Source organism: Micromesistius poutassou (assembly GCF_964030765.1).
Source record: "Micromesistius poutassou genome assembly, chromosome: 3".
Lineage (NCBI taxonomy): Eukaryota > Metazoa > Chordata > Actinopteri > Gadiformes > Gadidae > Micromesistius > Micromesistius poutassou.
In genome coordinates this window covers 5,974,657-5,997,011 of record NC_140273.1, presented here as the reverse complement: position 1 = coordinate 5,997,011, position 22,355 = coordinate 5,974,657, and the positions used below count along the sequence as shown (strand labels likewise).

The following is a 22,355-nucleotide window of genomic DNA, read 5'->3' as shown; positions in this document are numbered from 1 at the left end:
GCCTTGCGGTCATGCTCCTCCTGCTCCAAGGAGCTGCGTCGCTGCAGGCAGGCCTGGCAGCGCGCCAGCAGCTCCTGGAGGGCGGAGCCTAGCGATGCGTCCAGCGAGGGCGGAGCCTGCAGGGGGAGGAGGAGCAGCAGCGCCCGCAGGTCCTGAGGGGGAGGAGCCCCAAACAGGATCAGGGTTAATGAGGTGTCTCAGTGAATCACTGCCAACAGTTTTTCTGCCATGTAAACATCCAACGTAACATAAGATTGTCCCGACAGCAAAACCCGGTAATGCTGCCTAGGGAACCCTTTTCCATTCAAACACTTTCTATTTCTGGCGGTTTAGGGAGGGGTAAAATTACAGCCCCTTTTCCACTGGACAATAAACCATCAACCCCTGGCTCTTTCGTTAGTGGGAAAGGTTATGAGAAAGGAAACGGTTTTATTAATTGATTGATTTATTTATTAAATATATATATATATACAAACATGTATGTGTATACGCGTGTGTGTGTGTTTATATGCGTGTGAGTGTGTGTGTATATGTGTGCGTGTATGTATGTATACGTACAGCGTTCAGAAGGCTGCTGGTCTTGTCCAGCTCGCTGCGGTGGGCCGCCAGCTCAGGCTGCATGCGGTCCTGCTCACTCAGCAGGTTGGTGACCAGGATGCCCACCAGGCTGCTGCAGCTGGGGCCCGACAGCACCTGGCCCTGCACCTGAACACACACACACACACGGTAGATACATATATATTAAACACTTTGTACATATATATCACTATCTCAAACACACACACACACACACACACACACACACACACAGACACGTATTGTGGGGAAGTATGTGTGGTGCTACCTTGTGGAGGAAGCAGGAGAGGAAGGAGTAGGCAGCAGGGCTGTTGAGGAAGGTCCTCTCGTCCATGAGGATGCACTTGATGTACTCCCCAAAGGCTGGGTCCTCACACAGCTGCTTCACGCACGTCTTGGCCAAGGCAGACTGCACATCAGGACATCAAGTTAACACAGGGCCCAGTTAATACACTCAAGTTATCACAGGGCCCCACAAGGACACACACACACAGGTTAACACAGGGCTTCATAAACACACTCTGGTTAACACAGGGCTTCATAAACACACTTTGGTTAACACAGGGCTTCATAAATACAGGCAGGTTAACACAGGGCTCCATAGGACACTGGTTCAAACAGGGGGCTGGAAATACACTCAGATAAACACAGGGCCTCATAAGGAAACACTCGGGTCTGGGAAGTAGTGTGTGAGTGTGCATGTACCTGTGACTGATACAGCTCGGTCCACAGTTTGGGCAGAAGGCCAAGGTGAAGAGGAAGACCCTCGTACGCGATCAGCACACCTGAGGAAGAATGCTTTGAATTAGCTCAGAAAGATGTCAGAGTTATAGACGGATTACACACCTAAATCAACCTCTGGGTTGTAGATGATAGCCCCCCCATGTAGTTGTTGAGTATAATGGAATAATTGAGTACAATCAGAAGGGTTATCGGAGGAGGCACCATAAGAGTAGAACAGGAAGCACTACAGGATGTATTCCAGAAGGAACCGTGGCCGTACAAAGGTCACCATGACGCTGGTGATGCGGTACATACTGAGTTTGACCAGCGTGTCGGTGAACTTCTCACAGGTGACGGCCACGCGGCACAGCAGGTGGATGAACTGGTGGTAGGACAGGAAGTACTCCAGCAGCATGCGGTCGTACACCTCGTCCTTCCCCTGCAACACACACACGTTATGACCCGGCGAACGCCTCAGTGACACGGCAGCATTGAGCGGCCTCTCCCAATGCACCGTGGGACGCCGTGTCGCAGCTCCATCTTATGGTTCTACCCCAGTGCCTTTGAGCAACACAATCGGTGACATGTGGTGTCATACAAACTGAGCTGTATGCGACCCCCCTCCGCCAGTTCTACCATACGAGTGTGTTGGTCTCTGACCTTACTGGTCTCCACCATGGAGGGCAGAAGACACATGTTGAGCTCTGGCCTGGGGGGCCGGATGTTGTTCTTCCCACCCATCAGCTTAATGTTCTCCCTGCACGGCAGTAGGGCCCAAAGGACACTGGAGAGAGAGCACACACACACACACACACACACACACACACACACACACACACACACACACACACACACACACACACACACACACACACACACACACACACACACACACACACACACACACACACACACGAGGCATTAGGTAGGAAGTTGGACATGGTAGTGAAGCGCAACCAGAGGGGAGAGGAGGAGAAGTAGACTGAGAGGAGAAAAGAGGAGATCTGGGGGATGCTGCTGTGCAACTGGTAGGAACAGTGGTGCTGTAGTAGTGTAGTCGTAGTACTCACAGCAGCAGCAGGGATGCTGCTTTGGTAGTAGGTACAGTAGGACTATAGTAGGAGTGTAGCAGTAGTGTAGTAGTAGTGTAGTAGTACTCACTAGGGATGCTGCTGTGGTGGTAGGTACAGTGGTTGTGCTGCAGGAAGGGGACCAGAGTGTGGAGGAAGTCATGAGGGCTGAGAAGGACCAGCTCCTTCAGCACATCTAGCCAATAGAAACACAACACAACCAGGTCAGGGATCACGCTGTAGCCAATAGAAACACAACACAACAAGGTCAGGGCTTGTGGCGTGCGTGTGTGCGTTACCCAGGCAGGCGTTGCGTAGCTCGGGGGGGCTGTAGGAGTTGAGCAGGGTGAGCAGCTTGTGGGCGAAGTCGATCCTCTCCTGCCACTGGATCAGAGCCTGCTTCACATCTACACACACACAGATATATACATATACACAAATGTGTTTCAAGTGATGTCAGGGTAGTGAGCTGTGGTGCCAGTGTCGTGCACCAGGGTATGACAGTACCAGGAGCCTCCTGACCTTTGCGCTGCAGGTAGGGCCGGGTGGCCTTGAGGACGGACAGGAAGATGGACAGCAGCTCCACCAGGTCTCCGGTCACGTGGCACGCCGTGGCCTCGTGGTACATCATGTGCAGCGTGTTGAACGACTGGCGGGAACACGGGATCATCCACAGGATTATAGGGAGAACCATTTAAGCGGAGAGTACTGTACTAACAGGATGTTAGCGTAATGGCAGACTACTGTAGAGTACGCTAGATTACAGTAGACATACAGTTAAATACAGTCAATTGAAGGAGGATGTAGTGTAGTAGAGTACAATAGAGTGTAGTTTAATTCAGTCCTCTCTCGAGGGGATGAGACCATTAGAAGTAGTGGAGCTAGTACAACTAGTAGTTTAGTGTATAGTATATTAACACTGTTAGTATAGCTGGGTGACATTAGCAGTACAGTACCTCTGTCATGAGGATGAGTCCTCTGTTGAAGACCACCAGCAGTCTGTCCTCATCGTTCTCCAACAAAACACGGAACGCACTACAGACACAAACATTTTCAGGTTATTGAAGTACAGATTATCAAAATATTTTAAAAGGTTATTATAAATACATAGACCATGCAAAGCAAATGCTAAATTGGTAGTATATAAAATAAAAAGTAAAAAAGACATTGGTCTAGGAGACCTGGTGATCGATAATGAGACGTGGTGATAGATAGTTAATGAGACCTGGTGATAGTTAATGAGACCTGGTGATCGATAATGAGACCTGGTGATCGATAATGAGACCTGGTGAAAGATAATGAGACCTGATAATAGTTAATGAGACCTGGTGAAAGATAATGAGACCTGATAATAGTTAATGAGACCTGGTGATAGTTAATGAGACCTGGTGATAGATAATGAGACCTGGTGATGGATAATGAGACCTGGTGATGGATAATGAGAGCTGGTGATAGATAATGAGAGCTGACGATAGATAATGAGACCTGGTGATAGATAATGAGAGCTGGTGATTGATAATGAGACCTAGTGATTGATAATGAGACCTGGTGATAGATAATGAGACCTGATAATAGTTAAGACCTGGTGATAAATAATGAGACCTAGTGATCGATAATGAGACCTGGTGATGGATAATGAGACCTGGTGATGGATAATGAGAGCTGGTGATAGATAATGAGCTGACGATAGATAATGAGAGCTGGTGATAGATAATGAGACCTGGTGATAGATAATGAGAGCTGGTGATCGATAATGAGACCTAGTGATTGATAATGAGACCTGGTGATAGATAATGAGACCTGATAATAGTTAATGAGACCTGGTGATAGATAATGAGACCTGGTGATCGATAATGAGACCTAGTGATTAATAATGAGACCTGGTGATAGATAATGAGACCTGATAATAGTTAATGAGACCTGATAATAGTTAATGAGACCTGGTGATGGATAATGAGACCTGGTGATGGATAATGAGACCTGGTGATGGATAATGAGACCTGGTGATATATAGTTGATGAGACCTGGTGATAGATAATAAGACCTGATGATAGATAGATAATGAGAGCTAGTGATAGATAGTTAACCTTATGAGGGTGGTCCAGCAGGAGCGTCCGTCCAGGCAGCGCAAGTAGCAGCTGATGGTCGTCTTCTTGAACTGCTTCACGTCCTCCAGCTCCTCCTCCCTCATGTCGGCCCGCTGGCCCACAAACAGCTGCATCAGGTTGAACAGCTCCTCCACCGCCTGTAGGGGGCACCACATCCACATAAGTACTAATATACCAATAACTATAACTGATAACAGCTCCTCCACCACTCGCACATCAATACTAATACACCAGTAACTATTAGTGATAACAGATCCTCCACCACTCACACATCAATACTAATACACCAGAAGAGCAAACAAGCGCTAAGGGTAGTGTCTACTCTCTAAATATTAAATCCTGCCTTTTAAGTTCTTGACTAATGAAGTAATGTTTAACCATCTTTGTTGTTTGAATCTACCTTTAAAATGTGAATCTCAGATGTTCTAGAGTTGCTTTAAACTAATTGTATCTCTTTTTTAATTACCTGTTGCCCTTATCAACGACTTGGCATTGCAGTTTTTGCAATCATTAAAGAAATCATACATGACACATCCCAACCGTGACAACCACAAGACATGACATCACCAACACGTGACATGGCGCCAACGCGACAACCGCACCCTGGCGGTGACATCACCCACCCCGGGGTACTGGCTGGCGTGGGGCGTCAGGTTCTTGAAGGCCCACTGGATGTTCTGGTGCGAGGCCAGCTGGCGCGTGAAGCAGGGCGACTGCTCGCAGCACATGCGCAGGATGCCGTAGTAGGCGGGCAGCATGCCGCGGTTGAACAGCACCACCTCCTGGTCGTCGTGGTCGGCCAGGATGTAGTTGAAGGCGATGTTCTTGGTGACCACGGGGTTCTGGGCCACCAGCCGCACGTTCTCCGGACACTCCACGCACACGTTGTACCAGAAGGACAGCAGCGCCTGCTTGTTGTGGTTGGTGGCGATGGCCGGCTCCGACAGCTTGGGCTGGGGGTGGGGTTGGGGGGGGGGCATGGTTATCAGCACGTGCAGCCAATCACATCCTTTCTGTTCGCATATTACATGATTATTCTGTAACTAGTATTCTTAAACTTCCGTAAACTGTAGTATTATATATGGTATTCTGTAACTTAAGTAACTTGAGTATTAAGAATACATTACGTTATTCTGTAACGTATGTATTGTGTAGTATTATGTAATGTTAGTATTATTTAGTATTCTGCAGCTGTTGTATTCTGTAGTATTATGTAATGTTAGTATTATTTAGTATTCTGCAGCTGTTGTGTTCTGTAGCATTAGTGTTGTGTAGTATTCTGTAACTTAAGTACTGTGTCGTCTGTAACTTGAGTACTGTGTAGTATTTTGTAACATTAGTACTGTGTAGTATTCTGTAACTTTAGTGTTGTGTATTATTCTGTATTCTGTTAGTGTTGTGCAGCTGACCTGGAAGAGGTTCCACAGGTCCATGAAGTAGCCGGAGAACATGAGCTTCTCCGTCTTGGAGATGAGGCAGTAGGTCATGAAGCTGAAGTACTGGACCAGCTTGGTGGTGCCATGCACGCCCGCGTCCACGTACAGCTTGGCCCGCGCCAGCAGGCCCAGCAGCAGGTTGTACACCTGGTGCAGCACCGCCGTGGTGTCCGGGGACAGGGGCAGCTCCCGGGTGGGGATGTGGAGCGAGCGGGTGGAGCGGAACATCTGGCGGAACGAGTTGCTGGGGATGAGAGACACCAGGAGGTAGGCAGCAGCTGGGGAGAGAGAGATTCAAGGTCAAAATCAACCTTGGTACACTCATGTTCAGACAGGGGTGAGGGGTTAAGGGATAGGTCATAGGGTGAGGGTATTGGTCACAGGGTGAGGGGTTAAGAGGGAGGGGTTAAGAGTTAGATTCAGGGGGTAGGGGGTGGGGGGTTAGGTCAGGGGGTGAGGGTAAGGGTCTCAGGGTAAGGGGTTAAGAGGGAGGGGTTCAGGGTTAGGATCAGAGGGTGAGGGGTTAAGGGGGGAGGTCATTGGGTTTAGGGGTCATCTGTTAGGTGGTGAGGGGATAAGGGCGTGGGGTCTTACATGTGCGCACGCGGGGGTAGTTGTGTGCCAGGAGGAAGCGCTCCACCCAGTTCTCCATGTTCTGAAGCACCCAGCTGTGAGCCAGCTTGTTCCTGGGGGTCTGCACCGCCAGCCAGTCCAGACACTGGGACGGGTTGTACTCCACCACCTGCACACAGATACAGACACACACACACACAGTTCTTTCTGAGTTCCTCCTCAAGGTCCCTACCCTCTGGGTTTAAGTGCAGTTTCCCCTTGTCCTTACGATGGTTTAAGATTGGAGGAGATTGGAGGAGTGTGGTGTTATGTGGGCCTGTGGAGCCCTTTGAGGCTGTGATGAAGCACTAGACTCATAACATGGAGAGGACGGGCAGTTTACCTCCCAGATCCTCTGCAGGATAAAAGAGGCGAAGGAGGGCATCCCTGGAGGACCTCCAGCAAACTCCATCAGCATGGTGAGCAGCTTGAAGAAGGGGTTAGCAGCCTGGAGGAGACAGGGCACACTGTGAGCACACAAGACACACCCTGCCTGTCCGTTTACTGGATCAACATAACCAGGTAGTTATTGAAGTTGGTAGAATGATATAAAAGGTCTTCCAAGGTTCGACCGGAAGAAGCCATGCCCTGTAGGGCTCAGGAACATCAGGGGTCGTGGAGCGAGTGTTCAGAGGGTTCTGGTTCCACCTACCTCTGGAGTGAGCTTGGCGATGGACGTGAACAACATGGACACGATCTGAAGCACAAGAGGACGAAGACACTCAGAAATGCCCCCAGAAATGCCGAGGGGTACAAACAGCGCTATATGCCATGCTAGCAGAGTAGCAGTGGTCTCCGTGGTCCATCCATTCTCACTCTCTATACGTTTCACTTGTTTTATTGTTTCACCCATTGTTTTGATTACATTTCAATTAAAAAGGTTGACTAGATTTGTTTCATTTAATTATATTCTGCCACTTAATGTCACATGACTAAACAGAGTGGGGGGAGGGCTACACGGCAGGGGGGTACATGTTACGATGGCTTGTTGCCAAACCACGAGGGTGAGTGGCTACATGACTGCTGGGGGGTGGCTAAGCAGCAGGGGGTGGGGCCACATGTTACGATGGTGGGTGGCTAAACAACAGAGTGGCATGGTCACGGGACAGCGAGGGCGGGGTCCGGCAGCAGGGCGCGGGGCTGAACCTACGTGCTCGGCCAGGCGGTTGTTGTAGCGGCAGAGGCTGAAGATGAGGTTGCAGGTCTGCCGGATGTTGATACCGTCACGGATGTGCTGGAAGAGGAAGGGGAAGCCCTTGCCCCCGGTCAGCGCCGCCATGTCGCTCTGGGACAGGGTCAGGTGTCTGTGGGAGCACACACAGGAGTGATGGGTAATGGAGTTTTACCCAAAGGAGAACTAACTTATTCATTTTAAGTAAGCCTGCCACAGGGTTCAAACGATTTGTAACAGAGTTCAGTGTTTCGTTTGAAACCAGTGATGCTAGTAAGAGGTCCCCCTGAAACCTAATATTGTCCGAAATAACTTCATTGGCCTGTCAAGCTAGTATTAAAACAAGCAACAGAGTAAACACTAAGAAAAGCAGCCGTATCAGTTTAGACGATTTCACCATATTATTAGCTAACAAAGCTAGCCTCAAGGGTTTCCAAACAACAAACACTTTAGATACCAGCACTGGACAGCCTTCCTGTCACAATGAGACCAACCAATCATAAAGTAGCTCCTACCTCTCCGAGCGGGACTGCTCCACCAGCAGGGCGATGAGGGCGATCATCTTCTCCAGTGCAGCAGGGCGATACTTCTCCTCAGCCAGAGACAAGATGTCCTCCTCCTCGTCCTCCTCCTCCCCCTCCTCCTCCGACAGCACCTCCACCTGCGGCTGAGGGTTAAAGAACATTAACACTGTTTACAACAAAAGTATTGGTGTATTATTATGGGATACATCAATACTACTGATGTGATGTTATGGTGGATGTTGTCACTCTTTACTTCAGTAGTATTCATGTATTGATATTCTATCAACTCGTAACTTCAGTTACGCACTAACTTCAGAGTTAGTGACCCTGGGTTCAGTGTCAGTGACCCTGGGTTCAGTGTCAGTGACCCTGGGTTCAGTGATAGTGACCCTGGGTTCAGTGATAGTGACCCTGGGTTCAGTGATAGTGACCCTGGGTTCAGTGTCAGTGACCCTACGATCAGTGTTATTGGTGATGAAAAACTAGGATTGCAGATCTTCCTTACATTCTCTGGTCCCTTGGTGCCCATGTAGAAGTGGACCATGATGGAGATGGCTTGGAGAGACAGCAGGAACTGGCTCTGTAGACACAAACACTCAACACACTCAATACTTCCTCTCTTGTGTGTGCAGTGTTTAAATGAGTTATATCCGTACAGTCACATTACAGTTTAAATGGTGAGGTGACGAAGGCGAGTCTAGTGGGGTCAGAGTGTTAAACTCCTAGCTGTAAGGTTCTGAGTTAGATTCCCGCAGCCTACCTGTAGGCACCCCTACCAGCTCCTAAATGACTTGTCTGCTAAATGAATAATACATTTTGTGCATTATGAAGAAGGTAGGGGGTTATTTACCATAGCAGTAGCATTTTAGTCTTGCCTACAAAAAAGGTGATCATAACCATATAAATATATCTAGTATGATTTAACATGAATATATGAATATATAATATAATATGACTTATTGATATCCGATGAGAAATGTCAACTTTATAGAGCATCCAGGAAAAACACAGCTCCCCATTTACTTGTATTTATTAACAGGCCAGTCTGGGACCCTGGAATATGACGTACAATCCAAAGGACAATGCATGCTAGATCAACATTTTAAGTGCTAACAGTAGTGTGTTTACTCGTGTCTACGGTGCTAGCAGTCGAGCGTGTACTCATGTCTACGGTGCGAGCAGTAGTGTGTGTACTCATGTCTACGGTGCTGGCAGTACTCTACCTCCTCCTCCCCCATCTTGGCGAACTCGTACAGGAAAGCGAAGTACTCGGTGAGGTGCTTGCTGTGCGGCTTCACACCGTGCTCCATGATGGAGAGCAGTGTCTTGACGAAGCGCGTCACACACGAGCGGCTGCCCATGTCCTCCACCGGCCCGTCCATGTCATCAGACCTGGGAGAGCGAGAGAACGAGATGTTCAATAATGATTCATCTGTTACAGAAATAAATAATACAAAACGTCAAGAAGAAGTTCATATACACAAATATACAGATGTGTATACATATATATATATACACATCAATAGAGATAGAGAATACTGATTAAATCTGATGGTGTGTGAGGTGGGCGGGGCCAGGGCGAAGACCTACCCGTCCTCCATGCCAGGCTGCAGGTACAGGTGGGCGTGGACCGGCCGCAACCGCTGGATCACATGGATACACAGCCTCTGGAACATCTGCCACACCACCCAACAGGACGTTAGCGGTGAGTGAGTGAGTGAGTGAGTGAGTGAGTGAGTGAGTGAACGTGTGCGTGACTGAAGGCGAGAGAGCGTGAGTGCAAGAGTGGTGGCATGAGAGAGAGAAAAGAAAGGAAGCGAAGTAGAGGGTGAGAAAGAGAGAGCAAGAGGGAGAGCGAGGTACAGGATGAGAGGGGTCAAGACGTGTGTGACTTGCCTGTCTGACGATCTGATTGGGACACTTGATGAGGATCTGCATGGGCCACCAGTTGTCATCAGCCATGCGGTCCAAAAACCACTGGAAGAAAGAATAAGAACCATAGTAGAAGAGAGAGATGCTGATGAATAATAATATTAATAATAAATAATTCAGTGCACGTGTGTGTCTGTGTAGTGTAACGTAGTGTGTGTGTAGGTGTGTGTCACCTCGCAGGCTGCCTGGCTGTTGTTGAACTGTTTAGTCAGGAGCTCGATCCACTGCAGCATAGTGGGCTGGGGGACACAACCAATACGTTACCATGGAAACGCACCTGCACTGTTAACAGGCGTGCACTACACCTGCTACTAGAACAACAACTACCACAACAGCAGCTTTCCTGACAGCCTCTCCGCTTACCTTCTCTTTGGAGTGGATAAACGTCTCCAGTACGAACGACGTGCTGAGCTGGGAACCAACAGGAAGGACAACAACGTTACACTGATGTCATGATATACCGATTCAATCTGGGGATTTTGGAGATCATGCATGTTCAGTAGCCGGTGGTTAGGCCAGGTTTGGCACTACTGTATTGCTGTTTGTTGTGTGTTTTTGTTTTGACTATCCGCAAACATAGCTGTGTAGGGTTTTGTGAGGACTATGGGCTTACTTTAGCTCTTTAGTGTCTTTGTGAGGGCACTACACAGCTAACTTTAGCCATGCATGTTTTGTCGGGACTGTGAGCTAACCTTAGCGGTTTGTGCTTGTGTGTTTTGTGAAGACACTACGCTAACTTCAGAAGAGTAGTGTTTGTGTGTTTGGGGTCCATCTCACCTTGGAGGTCATCAGGGAGATGGCTTTAGGGTCTGGTAAAGTGCTGGGAATGCTACTACAGAGCTGCCACATAAAGCTGTGGGGACAACACACATGTTAACCACACAGCCCACTTTGAATTTAAAACAAATCTTAAAACAAATCTACAAGTGAGGTGAGGGTTTTGTCACCTACCCAAAATATGTGTGCTCAAATATGTTCTTATCCTGGAGAAACTGCATGTTGTCTTGCCAAATCCACTGCAGAAAAGGTTTATATTATTTAGAACAGTTCATCAGAAAGTATTTTGTGGACTTAAATCCTACTGCAGTACTGCATGGTAATTAGACTATTTTTCAAGAGGAAACATGACATTTTGTTTGAATATTTAGGCCATTTAACAATAAAAGTCTCAGCTCACCTCCAGGAGATCTGGAGAGACGTCAAAGCTGAAGTCTTTTCCGTTCTCCTCCTCTAACTCCACTCTCTTGTAGAAGAGCATGTAGGCACTGTGGGTCTGGACACACACACACACACACACACACACACACACACACACACACACACACACACACACACACACACACACACACACACACACACACACACACACACACACACACACACACACACACACACACACTAGTCTCCTCCTCCACTTCATCTCACTTTCTCCTCTCCTCCTCCTCCTCCTCGTCTTACAATATCGACTCCATCTTATAGTGTGCTCCTACTCACAATACCCTACTCTAAACATCTACTCACCTCTAACTCACTCTTTTGAGCTCTAGTGTTGAAGTTAGAACACAAAAAAACAAATGCATTTGATTTAAAACAACATCAATCCTCGCTACTCAAGAATTTGGCCAGGTTGTTACATTTTTCCAGCTACTCCATTGTGACTGAATGCTTCGATTGTTCTCCACCTCACTTTAAGTCTCTGGATAAAAGTGTGGCCTGCTAAATGACTCCATCCAAATGTCCTCCAGAAACACCACAGCCCACATGCCCCAAGAAGCTCTTCCTCACCTTCTCGAAGGAGAAGTCCATGAACTTGTCGGTGACAGAGTCGTACGTTTTCGTCTGAAAAGAACCAACCGGACAGGTTAGCTTTAGCTTCACAAGTTAAACTTTATATGACCATTCTCAACACTTTTATGCAGGAACACTCACAGTCATCTCTCCACCAAAACATTCAGAGGCCAGCTGGGCCGAGTCGAAGGGCTTCACCTCTGCGTCGTTGAACAGGTACCTGGAACAACATTGTTGTTATTCATATTATTAGTTACCGTCATTCATTAATGGAGCGCTGCTTCATTCTAATGTGGACAGAACGCTACCACAAGTCCTTTGCTGTGGTTAGGTGGCAAAAGGCCACCTTTATTCCTACTTGATTGGTCAATACAGGACCTTAATCAGAACTTTCAAACCTTACCTTTTTTCATCAGAGCAGTATTATCAATTATCAATAACTCTTAAGTCAGCCGTCTCCCACAACTCCATCCAGTCCATAGCCCCCCGGGTCAGGGAACAGGCTGTAACTGGGTTCCACTCACCACTTGTTGTTCTTGTAGGCGTGGGGGTTGACGATGTCCCTGATGAAGCTGTAGTAATGGCCGCCGTCGGCCGTGCCCGTGTGCACCGTGACGCCGATCAGGTCGTACTCGTAGCTCTCCGCCCCCTTGGCCTCGGCCTCCTCCCGGGAGCCTGTCGCACACAACCCCATTCGTTACGTCAGGCAGGTCATTTGGTTCATGACGTCATTCAGCTCATTACATTATGCAGCACATAACGCCATGGAGCTCATGACATCATTCAGCTCTTTACGTCATTCAGTTCATTACATCATGAAGAACATGATGCCATGCCGCTGATGAAGTCGTTCAGTTCATAACATCATTCAGTTCGTTACGTCATGCAGTGAGACCCACCCTCCTTGCGGTCCCCCTTGCCCATGAGGAAGTCCTCGGTGTAGGTGGTCATGTTGAGGCGCAGTGGGAAGGAGAAGTGGGTGTTGACCTTCTCCTTCATCATGGTCACCATGTTGAAGGTGTAGCGCATCGTGTTGAAGCTCAGGATGCGAGGGAGCTTCTTGAAACACGCCCTGGGTGTGGTGGAGAGACCATCAGTTAATGGATAAGACCAGGAGAGAGGGAATAGAGAGAGATAACAGACTAGGCCTGGTGGTGGAGAGAACATCAGAGTCAATGGATAAGACCAGGAGAGAGAGGGAATAGAGAAGATAAAAGACTAAGCATGGTGGTGGAGAGACCATCACAGTTAATGGATAAGAACAGGAGAGAGAGGGAATAGAGAGAGATAACAGACTAGGCCTGGTGGTAGAGACAATGAGGGTCTGATTTTCTAAGCGAAAGATGTATAGCGCTTTATCAGTCTAACAGGGTTCTGCATTATAACACATTATACAACATACTATCACTCTTTAGAGTCCCCAATCAAACTGTGAATTCACTCTCAATTGTATCAAAATGAGATTTTCTTTATTCCCTAACAACACTGACCTCTTCTCGGCGCGGACCTTCTTGCCACACTGGGAGCAGGTGTACATGTTGTCTCCCTCCAAGGTGTCTTTGATCGTCACCTCGTCCAGAGACTCCTGCAGACCCCCACAAGCCCCATTCCTGCGTGGTTAGTGTCGGCGGCCTGAAGACTAGACATCCCCTCTCTATGGCTGACGGCCTCGGGATAATCAAGGTGGTTGTGTTGTGAGGTCAACTCACTGTGCACCAAGTTGTGAGAAGGGGACCATACCACTATGTTTCTATTTACTCAGTCACACTTATCCAAGGCGACTTGCAGTGAATCAAGTGAATGAATTAATGACATGACAGAATCATCTCATTAAGGATAGGCAGGTAGGGGTTAGGGAGTTCAGGATTATTCCATCACAGATCATCTATTAACACCATCTGTGTTAGCAGAAGAAGCAATAGACTCACGTAGATGTTCTTCATGTCAGCCACCTGGCACCGCACCGTGTAAAACTCCTCCGCCGTTTGGCTGACGTGGTCACAGTCCTGGAGGAGACCAGAGGAACCATTACAACCTTAGCCTACAGGACCTTACAACCTCTATGATTGGTTGAGAACATCATGGCGCACTGAGTGGCACTGCTTTAGAGCTGAACACTAAACAAAGTTCTGGTCTATAACTTTACTTTTGTCAGCTAACAGAGGTTTTCATCCAGAGCAACTTGGGCGCTGACCACTTGATACAGAGTCAGCAGGTAGAGGGGTTAGGCACCTTGTTCAAGGAGGTCCCCACCGCTCCACTGTGAGAGCCAGTGTGGTGAGTGTGTGGTGAGCATGCTTCACCCAGGGGGTTGCTACAAACTGCTAGTGGATGAAGTGTTATATCCCCCCCAAGACTCACTATGTAAAGCTCTCTGGGTTCCTTCAAAAGTTCTACATAAAAACAATGAATTCTTCCAACGATTGCGGTTTATATTATTCCAACAGAGTGCAGGGGAAAGGGGTTCAATGGAGTCACAGAACCATTGGTGAATGTTGAATGTGAATGTTGTGCTCACCAGGGAGACCACGTTGTTGGTGATGACGCCTCCAAACAGAGTCTTCACCGTGTTTTTCTGAAGGAGGAAACAGCACACCTCGTTAGTTAGGATTAAACACGGAATCATTGGTTCATCACATATTGATTCATTAGTTAGGATTAAACAGGTGTCATCGTGACAGCCTCATCCATTAGTCACTAACATTGTTATATTACCAGCTATATCTGATTTTGTGTATAGTACTTGTGCAATGACAAATAAAGAATCTTCTTCCTCTATATATATATATATATATATCTTTGAATAACACCTTAATCCATCAGTCACAACAGATAGAGGGAGAAAGGTCTCACATGACAAACAGACTTACATCGATGATGAGGTATGAAGACTTTAAAGGGTAACCAACCCATATGTATACATTAACTCACATAGTGGTCCAATGAGCATCTCCTACAGTAACAAGGACAGGGTGTGAGCGTACCAGGTCGTGGGACATCTCCTCTATCTTGGTGATGAGGTCGGTGAAGAACTCTGTCATGTCCTTCTGCTCCCCGGTGTTCAGAGGCTGCTTATCCATGGTGTAGGTCTTACAGAACGGACGGGGGTTGTAGGCCTTCCGCTCGCTCTCCTGCACACACACGCACAGATCCATCCATCAGAGAGAGAGTGGGTGATCGAGATAGCGATTGAGGGAGCCAGTGTTTGCATGTGAGCCAGTGTGCGTGTGTTACTGACCATGAGATAGGTGAACATCTTCTGTAGCTCCAGCAGGGTGGTTTTGTGTTTGATGTCCTCGGCGTACTGAAGACACGGGGATAAGACGACAAGTGAGAACATAGCATTGGTCGCTGCACCACTGTTTCCTCAAATGTAACATATCATCCTGGTAGCCCATCGTCATGGTAACAGTCATTTAGCAGTATAGTAATGGTGACCGTAACAGCATTGCGACAGGATGGTCTTGTTAACAGTAGCGGTAATATGTAACAGTATGTGCACGGTGACAGTAACCATCATGTGACAGTATTGTCAAGTAATGGTTCCAGTAATGCAACAGTAAGCTGACAGTTACAGTGAGGGTACCTTGGCGGTGAAGATGGCCTGGCGGGCCTCTGGGATCATGTAGAGCTGCTGGATGGTGGAGGCCAGGTAGCAGGTGGCTCCCAGGTTGGTGAGGCCCACGAAGCGGCACTCGGCGCGCACGTCCTCGTGGGGCCAGTAGTCCCACTTGTAGGGCGTGTGGGAGGCTGCACACACACGGGACACTCAATGAGCACCAGCCTTCTGACTAGATAGCATGCTATGCAAGGTCACCGCTAGTACCCAGCCGGCTTATCTCTTATCGGATGTCTCTTACAACAAACATCTCAGAGTATAGCTTCTAAAGTGATCCAATACACATTAACAACCAGGACTTGTTCATCCCAATAATGTCTAACCACTGTATAAAAGCTTTTATAACACACACTTTCTTATAGTTCTTGCACCATCCTGTACATCCACTGTGACACCCGAATTCATCTGGGATCAATTAGGTTCTTGAGGGTGTGGAGGGGGGGGCTCACCTTGCATGTGCTGGGACATGACCCAGTTGTGGAGCAGCCGGTAGTTCTCCACGGAGCCCTTCACCGTCTCCACCAGCAGGTCGTAGGCGGCGGCACGTGCGGCGTGGGACTTGCACTTGGGCTGGGCGCGGTCGGCCAGGCTGGGCAGCAGGAACAGCAGGTTGTGCACGTCCCGCAGGAACTCCTGGCCCTCCCGCGAGAACTTGAAGGGGGGCTTGTGCTTCAGGACGCTGGTGGCGAGGCGCAGGAGGCCCGTGAGGCCGTCGTCCTCGATGGCGCCGTCCTGCTGGTCCAGGATCTCCCGCCTGGGGAGGGAGGACGGGTTGAGATTATTGTGTTCATTAGGACATGAAACTAAATCAGTCTAAATCTCTGTTCACTATCTGTAGGTGGGGGGGGGAGGAGGGGGAGGAGGGGGAGGAGGGAGGAGGGCTGATGTTGGTGAAGAGAAGGAGGGTTAGGAGGAGGATGTTGGTGAGGAAGATATTGGTGAGGGAGAGGATTGGGGGGATGTTGGTGAGGAAGAAGAGGATTTTGGTGAGAAAGAGGGGGGGAAGCATGTTGGTGAGGAAGAGAAGGGGGGGGATGTTGGTGAGGAAGAGGAGGGGGGAGGGAGATGTTGGTGAGGAAGAAGAACAGGAGGATTTAGGGAGGACGTTGGGATTTGGGGAGGATGATGAAGAGGGAGATGGGGTGAGAAGGAGAAGTGAATATTCTTACGTCCTGATGCAGTCGGCCAGGTGCCGGGCCAACGCGTCGAGGTCCAGCAGAGTGGTCTGTGGGTAAACAGGTATACAGTTACCATGGAGATCAGTAATCGACAGGTAGTGAACAGGTGAATTAAACTACAGGAATTGACGGGCCAGTTAAACAGTAAGCAGTAAGCAGGTAAACAGGTACCATGAGGATCAAATGGGACAACAGGTGACATGAACAAGAAGTGGTGGTGGGGGGGGTGGGGGGGGGGGTGTCCTACCTGGCTGGCATCCTTCACGTGGATGTTATCAATGAGTTTACAGAGGAGCCAGAAGTACTCCTTACAGCCCGTCCTCAGCATGGGCTCCTCCTCAAAGTCCTCCATCTGAACACACAACAGACAGAGTGAGCTTCAGGTCACTGGGACTATTCCCTGTAGCCCTGCGACACAGGAGACAGTGACAGGATAATGACCATGATTCATAGGCGATAGTGAGGGAGAGAGACGAAATAGAGGGAGCATTATAAAGAGACTGAAGGAGAAAAGAAAAACAGGCAGGAGAGATAGCGAAAGAGTCGTATAAGAGAATAAGAGAGACGTAGTGAGACAAAGACAGAATGGGAGAGGGAGAGAGACATAAAATTAAATAAAGACATGCATAATGTTTGAGAGACAGTAAGACAGATGATGGACAGGGATAGACAGGAAAGAGCCAGACAGAGAGAGACACGGAGATAAAGCCAGACAGAGACAATCAGACACAGATAAAGGGACAGAAACAGACAGAGAGAGAGTCAGACAGAAAGACAAAGAGAGGGAGACAAAGCATCCTACCCTGAGTGGTTTGAGGGCCTGGGCGTCAGGGAGGAACTTGAGCAGGGTGGAGGCGGCCAGCAGCAGGAAGGACCTGTTGATGGACTCGCCTCCCTCCAGGCCCGAGAGAGACAGCTTGTACAGCCCGTTACACGCCTCATGCCTCACCGCCGGCTAGACACACACACACAAACAGTGAGACAGAGTGTGTGTGTGTGTGTGTGTGTGTGTGTGTGTGTGTGTGTGTGTGTGTGTGTGTGTGTGTGTGTGTGTGTGTGTGTGTGTGTGTGTGTGTGTGTGTGTGTGTGTGTGTCTGCTCCCCACCTCGGGGACCAGCAGGGTGAGTTTGCGCAGCCAGTCGTGGAGGTGCTCGCTGTCCGCCAAGCTGGACTTGACCAGGGAGCAGCAGTGGGCCCAGCTCACCATCAGCCACATGGAGTAGTGGGTCACTGCCGGGAACCAGGGAGAGCGTGAGACCATTAGTTCTCTGGGGATAGAGGTTAGGAGGGGGGGGGGGGTTGAGCTGAAAAGAGAGCCTGAGAGGGAAGCGCTTACCTTCATGACGGGAGCGATGGTCTGACTGAGCCTTCAGGACCCTGGAGGAGACAACAACAAATAAACAAACCGTTGATATGACAGTCAGTGGTGACCCATGGGACATGGGCGATGATGCGGCCCGCAATCAGTAAGGAACTGCGTGAACTGCGGCCTTTGGTTACCATGGTGATAGGTGATGTACACGGTGACGTGTGGTGACCATGGTGATAAGCGATGTACATTTTGCATCTGGTTACTGTGAAGATACGTGATGCTCATGGCTAGGCGTGGTTACCTGTGTGCCAGGTTGTCGTAGGTGTAGGCCACATTGATGAGTCTCTGGATGAGGTTGGTGCCTTGGACCAGGCTCAGGAACACCTATGGACCAGGTTCAACCACAACTCCATCACACATCAATATAGAGCTCTACGATGTAAATGTACATTTAAATAACCCCCAACAGCACAAAATAATCAGTAACTGTTTGCCTGTAATTAGCCCCGTTGGCCTACTATCAGCTCTGTTAATCTGTTGTTAGCTAGCTCTGATCACCAATAATCAGCTGTGCAAGTCTGTTAGAAGCTAGCTCTGGTAGCAGCTCTGTAAGCTATGTTTATAGTTCTGTTAGTCTCCAAGGAGTTGGCTCTGGTAGCCAGTTAGCAGCTAGCTCTGTTAGCAACTCTGTTAGCCTGTTATTAGATAGCACTGTTAGCCTGATATTGTGAGGCTGTGAGCCTAGCGCAGGGCATTTACCTCTGTGAGGCGGGGGATGTGGAGGCCCTTGCCGTGCTCCCCGGTGGCCTTGCGGGACTTGCCGGGCCAGGGCCGCTTGCGCTGGCTGTCGGTCAGCCCGGACCAGGAGAACACGTCATGGTAGGCCAGGTCCAGGTCTGACGGCTCCACCGCAAACTGGCAGATCAGCTTGAGCAGACAGGCTAGGCAGTCCAGCAGCCACTGGGGGTCGAGGAGAATGAAGAGGAAGCAGAGATGCAGAGAAAAGTGGAGGAGAAATAGAAGGAGAAGAGAGTACAGGTATGGTTAGAGGAAGGGAGTCAATAATCAGACCTTGTTCACCTGCGTGGACACCTCCCATGTGATGTCACAGCTGTGAGAAAAGTATTGCATTCAGAGCTGTGACTGCAGCAGAGACTGAAATTGTCATTTTAATGACCAAGCATGTCCTACAACAGGGTTCCCCAATTAGTTTTGCCAGAGGGCCAAATTTGGTCAAGCATGCCACACCAAGGGCCGAGATATCGCCATTTTTATGTGCACATTTTGCTTTAATTATCATTACTATAATTATTAGTAGTAGTTGAAAATACCCTGTGTTAGGAGTCACACAATAATGCTCTCTTGAAGCAAAATTTGTCCAAAACCTACCATTAATTTATTAAAATGCCGCTGGAACATCAGCAAACAAAAAGTCCAGCAAACAAACACGCACACAGTGCAGCAGCCCCAAACATAAAAACTTAAATAGCATCAGCACAGTGTGTCTTCAACAGGGCATTGGGCCTGGTGCCATCCATCCAGATCAGTGTGTGTTCACATCCACTCTCTTCCCCTCTCTATATGTCTCTCCCTCCCTCTCTAAGAGACACAGGAAGATTTTAGTTAGTTAGCTTTAAAATGTGGTACCACAATATGTGACATTAGTTTTACATTTTTTAAATATGTGTAGCAAATAACATCAGTCTGTAAACAAAAAAAAAAAAAAAAAAATTAAATTTTTTATTTTTTATTTTTTTACATGTGAATGCCACTGGGTCAGCGCGGGCCGGACATTTGGCTCCTGCGGGCCGCTAATTGGGGTTCACTGTCCTACAACAACCTCATGCTGTACCAGACTGCCGGGCTACCTAGACCCAGATTAGCTTAAAGAGAACATGGTCTCTGTCCTCTGGCCTCACCACGGTCCAGGACTCGTTGTCCCGTGGCTCCAGGATGGCCGAGTTGAAGATCTCCAGGAGCAGCTGAAGACCACCGGACGACACGAACTGGAGGAGGGGAAGACGTGATGAAAGGAGAGGAGGATGAGTAGGAGAGAGGTGAAGAGTGGGATAAGTGAGGTGGGGGAGGAAGGAGGAGAGAGAGGAAGGAGGGGTAGGAGAGAGAGGTGGAGGAGGAAGGAGTGAGAGAGAGGTGGAGGAGGGGAAGGAGACAGAGGTGGAGGAGGGGTAGGAGAGAGAGGTGGAGGAGGGTTAGGAGAGAGAGAGGAGGGGTAGGAGAGAGAGGTGGAGGAGGGGTAGGAGAGAGAGGTGGAGGAGGGGTAGGAGAGAGAGGTGGAGGGGAAGGAGACAGAGGTGGAGGAGGGGTAGGAGAGAGAGAGAGGTGGAGGAGGGTTAGGAGAGAGAGGGAGGAGGGGTAGAAGAGAGAGGGAGGAGGGGTAGGAGAGAGAGGTGGAGGAGGGGTAGGAAAGAGAGGTGGAGGAGGAGTAGGAGAGAGAGGGAGGAGGGGTAGGAGAGAGAGGTGGAGGAGGGGTAGGAGAGAGAGGTGGAGGAGGAGTAGGAGAGAGAGGGAGGAGGGGTAGGAGAGAGAGGTGGAGGAGGGGTAGGAGAGAGAGGTGGAGGAGTAAGAGAGGTTGAGGGGTAGGCGAGAGGGGGAGGGTGGTTTAGGAGAGAAGTTAGTACTGGACATGATTTCATGGTTTACCACCAACAGCAGAACATTGTGACCATGGACCATATAGTGACAGAGGCTGGGTACCTTGCAGCTCCATGAGTTTTTGCTGTTCTCTATCAGGTCCTCACTAGAGTCATCAGAATCTGGGTACAGGTCACTGTAGCTGCCCTGTAGGGTGAGAGGACAGACAGACCCATCAGATACAGGACAGTCTGTCAGTGTCTGAGCATGGGACAATCTGTATAAAGAAACATCATATTTGGCATGCATATTATATGGAGCTTTTGTTCCAGATGAAATGGGTGAATGGTGTGTAATGGTGTGTACTGTGGACTTTCGGTGGAACAGGTGAATGGTGTGTAATGGTGTGTACCGTGGACTCTCGGTGGATGCGTCGGTTGGGCTTGCCCAGCGCCTCGATGATCTCCAAGGCGTACAGCAGCTTGTGGGGACTCCTGATCCTCAGCAGGTCTTTCCAGGACAGAGCCTCCCCACTCTGACACACGCATACGCATACACACATAAAAATGCCTAATATTATGACATTGTATTTTAAAACACATTTTATTACTGGATTATAGAAATAGAAAATATCCCTGAAAATAGATCAGGAATTGCTTATAGATGGACACACTATTTTATTCCCATAAGAAGACAACTTCTTGAGCAGCCCAACCTGCTACCATTGTGCTAACATCGTGCCATCATCCTACCAACTCTCTCTGTGGTGGTGAGGAAGAGCAGGAGAAGGTGTGGAGGGAGGTAGAGGTGAGGAAGAGGTATGGGGAGGAGCAGGAGGAGGCTAACCGTGTCGTCTGAGATGTTCTGGAAGGCCAGCAGCATGTTGGGGCACGTGGGCAGCAGCATCAGCAGCTCCCACACCCGGCGGGACAGGTTCTCCGCGTGGAGGTGGAGCTCTTCACACAGCAGGCTCTGCACAGAGGAAACACACACACACACGGTTAGTCCTCACATCTAATCTACTCTAGTCCTCACAATCTACTATCTAAGTCCTTAAAGAACAATCCTCCTGTTCCGTGTTGCAACGACAAACCCGAGGGTCGGTCCACACACACACAGAAACACACACACACTCCTCAGCCCAACCAGACTCACGTCAGCGCTGTCGGGCCCCCCATCTGCACTGGGGCTGGGTGGCTTGAAGCAGGCCAGCATCTCCAGCAGGTCGAAGAGGGTGGTGAGGTGGGGCTCCTGCAGGAGCAGCAGCATGGGGATGTGCTCCTTCTGGGGAGGGGGCAGGCAGGAGGCGGGCAGCTGCACCCCCTCGCCCTTCCTCTCCCTCCGCGGGGCCCCCAGGGACACAAACACCATCTGGGGGGTTGTCAGGGGTATGGTGGAAGAGGGGATGAGACACAACGTACATGTGGTGTGGTGCAGTGGTTCTCAGACGGTGGAACCTCACCTGCATGTCTTTGAAGCCCAGCTCATGGAGCGTCTTCTCGTCATAGTCAGTGGTCAGCTCGTGTCCAGAGGAGATCATTCTGACCGGACCCATCAGGCCACCTGCGGAACACAAGCACAGGCCCCTGGGTTACACCACAAATATCCTCCATGGAGAAACCCATTCACAGGCCCCCATAAACTAGCGACCACAGTTTGAGCCAGGCTCCGAATTAAAGGTTAGTATATTATATGTTTTTAGGGCAGCAGGTGA

At 49.2% G+C, this 22,355-nt stretch overlaps 1 protein-coding gene across 1 annotated transcript in view; it reads right to left on the bottom strand.

Moving 5' to 3' along the window:
• usp34 (ubiquitin specific peptidase 34) overlaps positions 1–22,355 on the bottom strand; it is a gene marked incomplete at its 3' end in the record, with an annotated part of 57,943 nt that overhangs the window by 13,745 nt on the left and 21,843 nt on the right. The window contains 52 exon segments of the mRNA XM_084465392.1: positions 3–152; positions 559–705; positions 845–985; positions 1,282–1,361; positions 1,615–1,738; positions 1,960–2,066; positions 2,069–2,083; positions 2,461–2,565; positions 2,669–2,776; positions 2,892–3,018; positions 3,326–3,404; positions 4,457–4,614; positions 5,101–5,430; positions 5,887–6,191; positions 6,508–6,655; positions 6,869–6,973; positions 7,178–7,222; positions 7,676–7,829; positions 8,212–8,363; positions 8,726–8,800; positions 9,444–9,612; positions 9,811–9,896; positions 10,117–10,197; positions 10,326–10,391; positions 10,516–10,563; positions 10,930–11,005; positions 11,104–11,168; positions 11,330–11,425; positions 11,938–11,991; positions 12,082–12,160; positions 12,465–12,615; positions 12,840–13,012; positions 13,431–13,525; positions 13,869–13,946; positions 14,459–14,515; positions 14,925–15,071; positions 15,179–15,244; positions 15,527–15,690; positions 16,009–16,313; positions 16,729–16,784; positions 16,985–17,089; positions 17,540–17,692; positions 17,843–17,967; positions 18,074–18,114; positions 18,351–18,433; positions 18,809–19,009; positions 19,969–20,055; positions 20,765–20,848; positions 21,054–21,176; positions 21,488–21,613; positions 21,797–22,012; positions 22,104–22,204. Of these exon segments, the coding sequence (XP_084321518.1) occupies positions 3–152; positions 559–705; positions 845–985; positions 1,282–1,361; positions 1,615–1,738; positions 1,960–2,066; positions 2,069–2,083; positions 2,461–2,565; positions 2,669–2,776; positions 2,892–3,018; positions 3,326–3,404; positions 4,457–4,614; positions 5,101–5,430; positions 5,887–6,191; positions 6,508–6,655; positions 6,869–6,973; positions 7,178–7,222; positions 7,676–7,829; positions 8,212–8,363; positions 8,726–8,800; positions 9,444–9,612; positions 9,811–9,896; positions 10,117–10,197; positions 10,326–10,391; positions 10,516–10,563; positions 10,930–11,005; positions 11,104–11,168; positions 11,330–11,425; positions 11,938–11,991; positions 12,082–12,160; positions 12,465–12,615; positions 12,840–13,012; positions 13,431–13,525; positions 13,869–13,946; positions 14,459–14,515; positions 14,925–15,071; positions 15,179–15,244; positions 15,527–15,690; positions 16,009–16,313; positions 16,729–16,784; positions 16,985–17,089; positions 17,540–17,692; positions 17,843–17,967; positions 18,074–18,114; positions 18,351–18,433; positions 18,809–19,009; positions 19,969–20,055; positions 20,765–20,848; positions 21,054–21,176; positions 21,488–21,613; positions 21,797–22,012; positions 22,104–22,204 (6,212 nt within the window).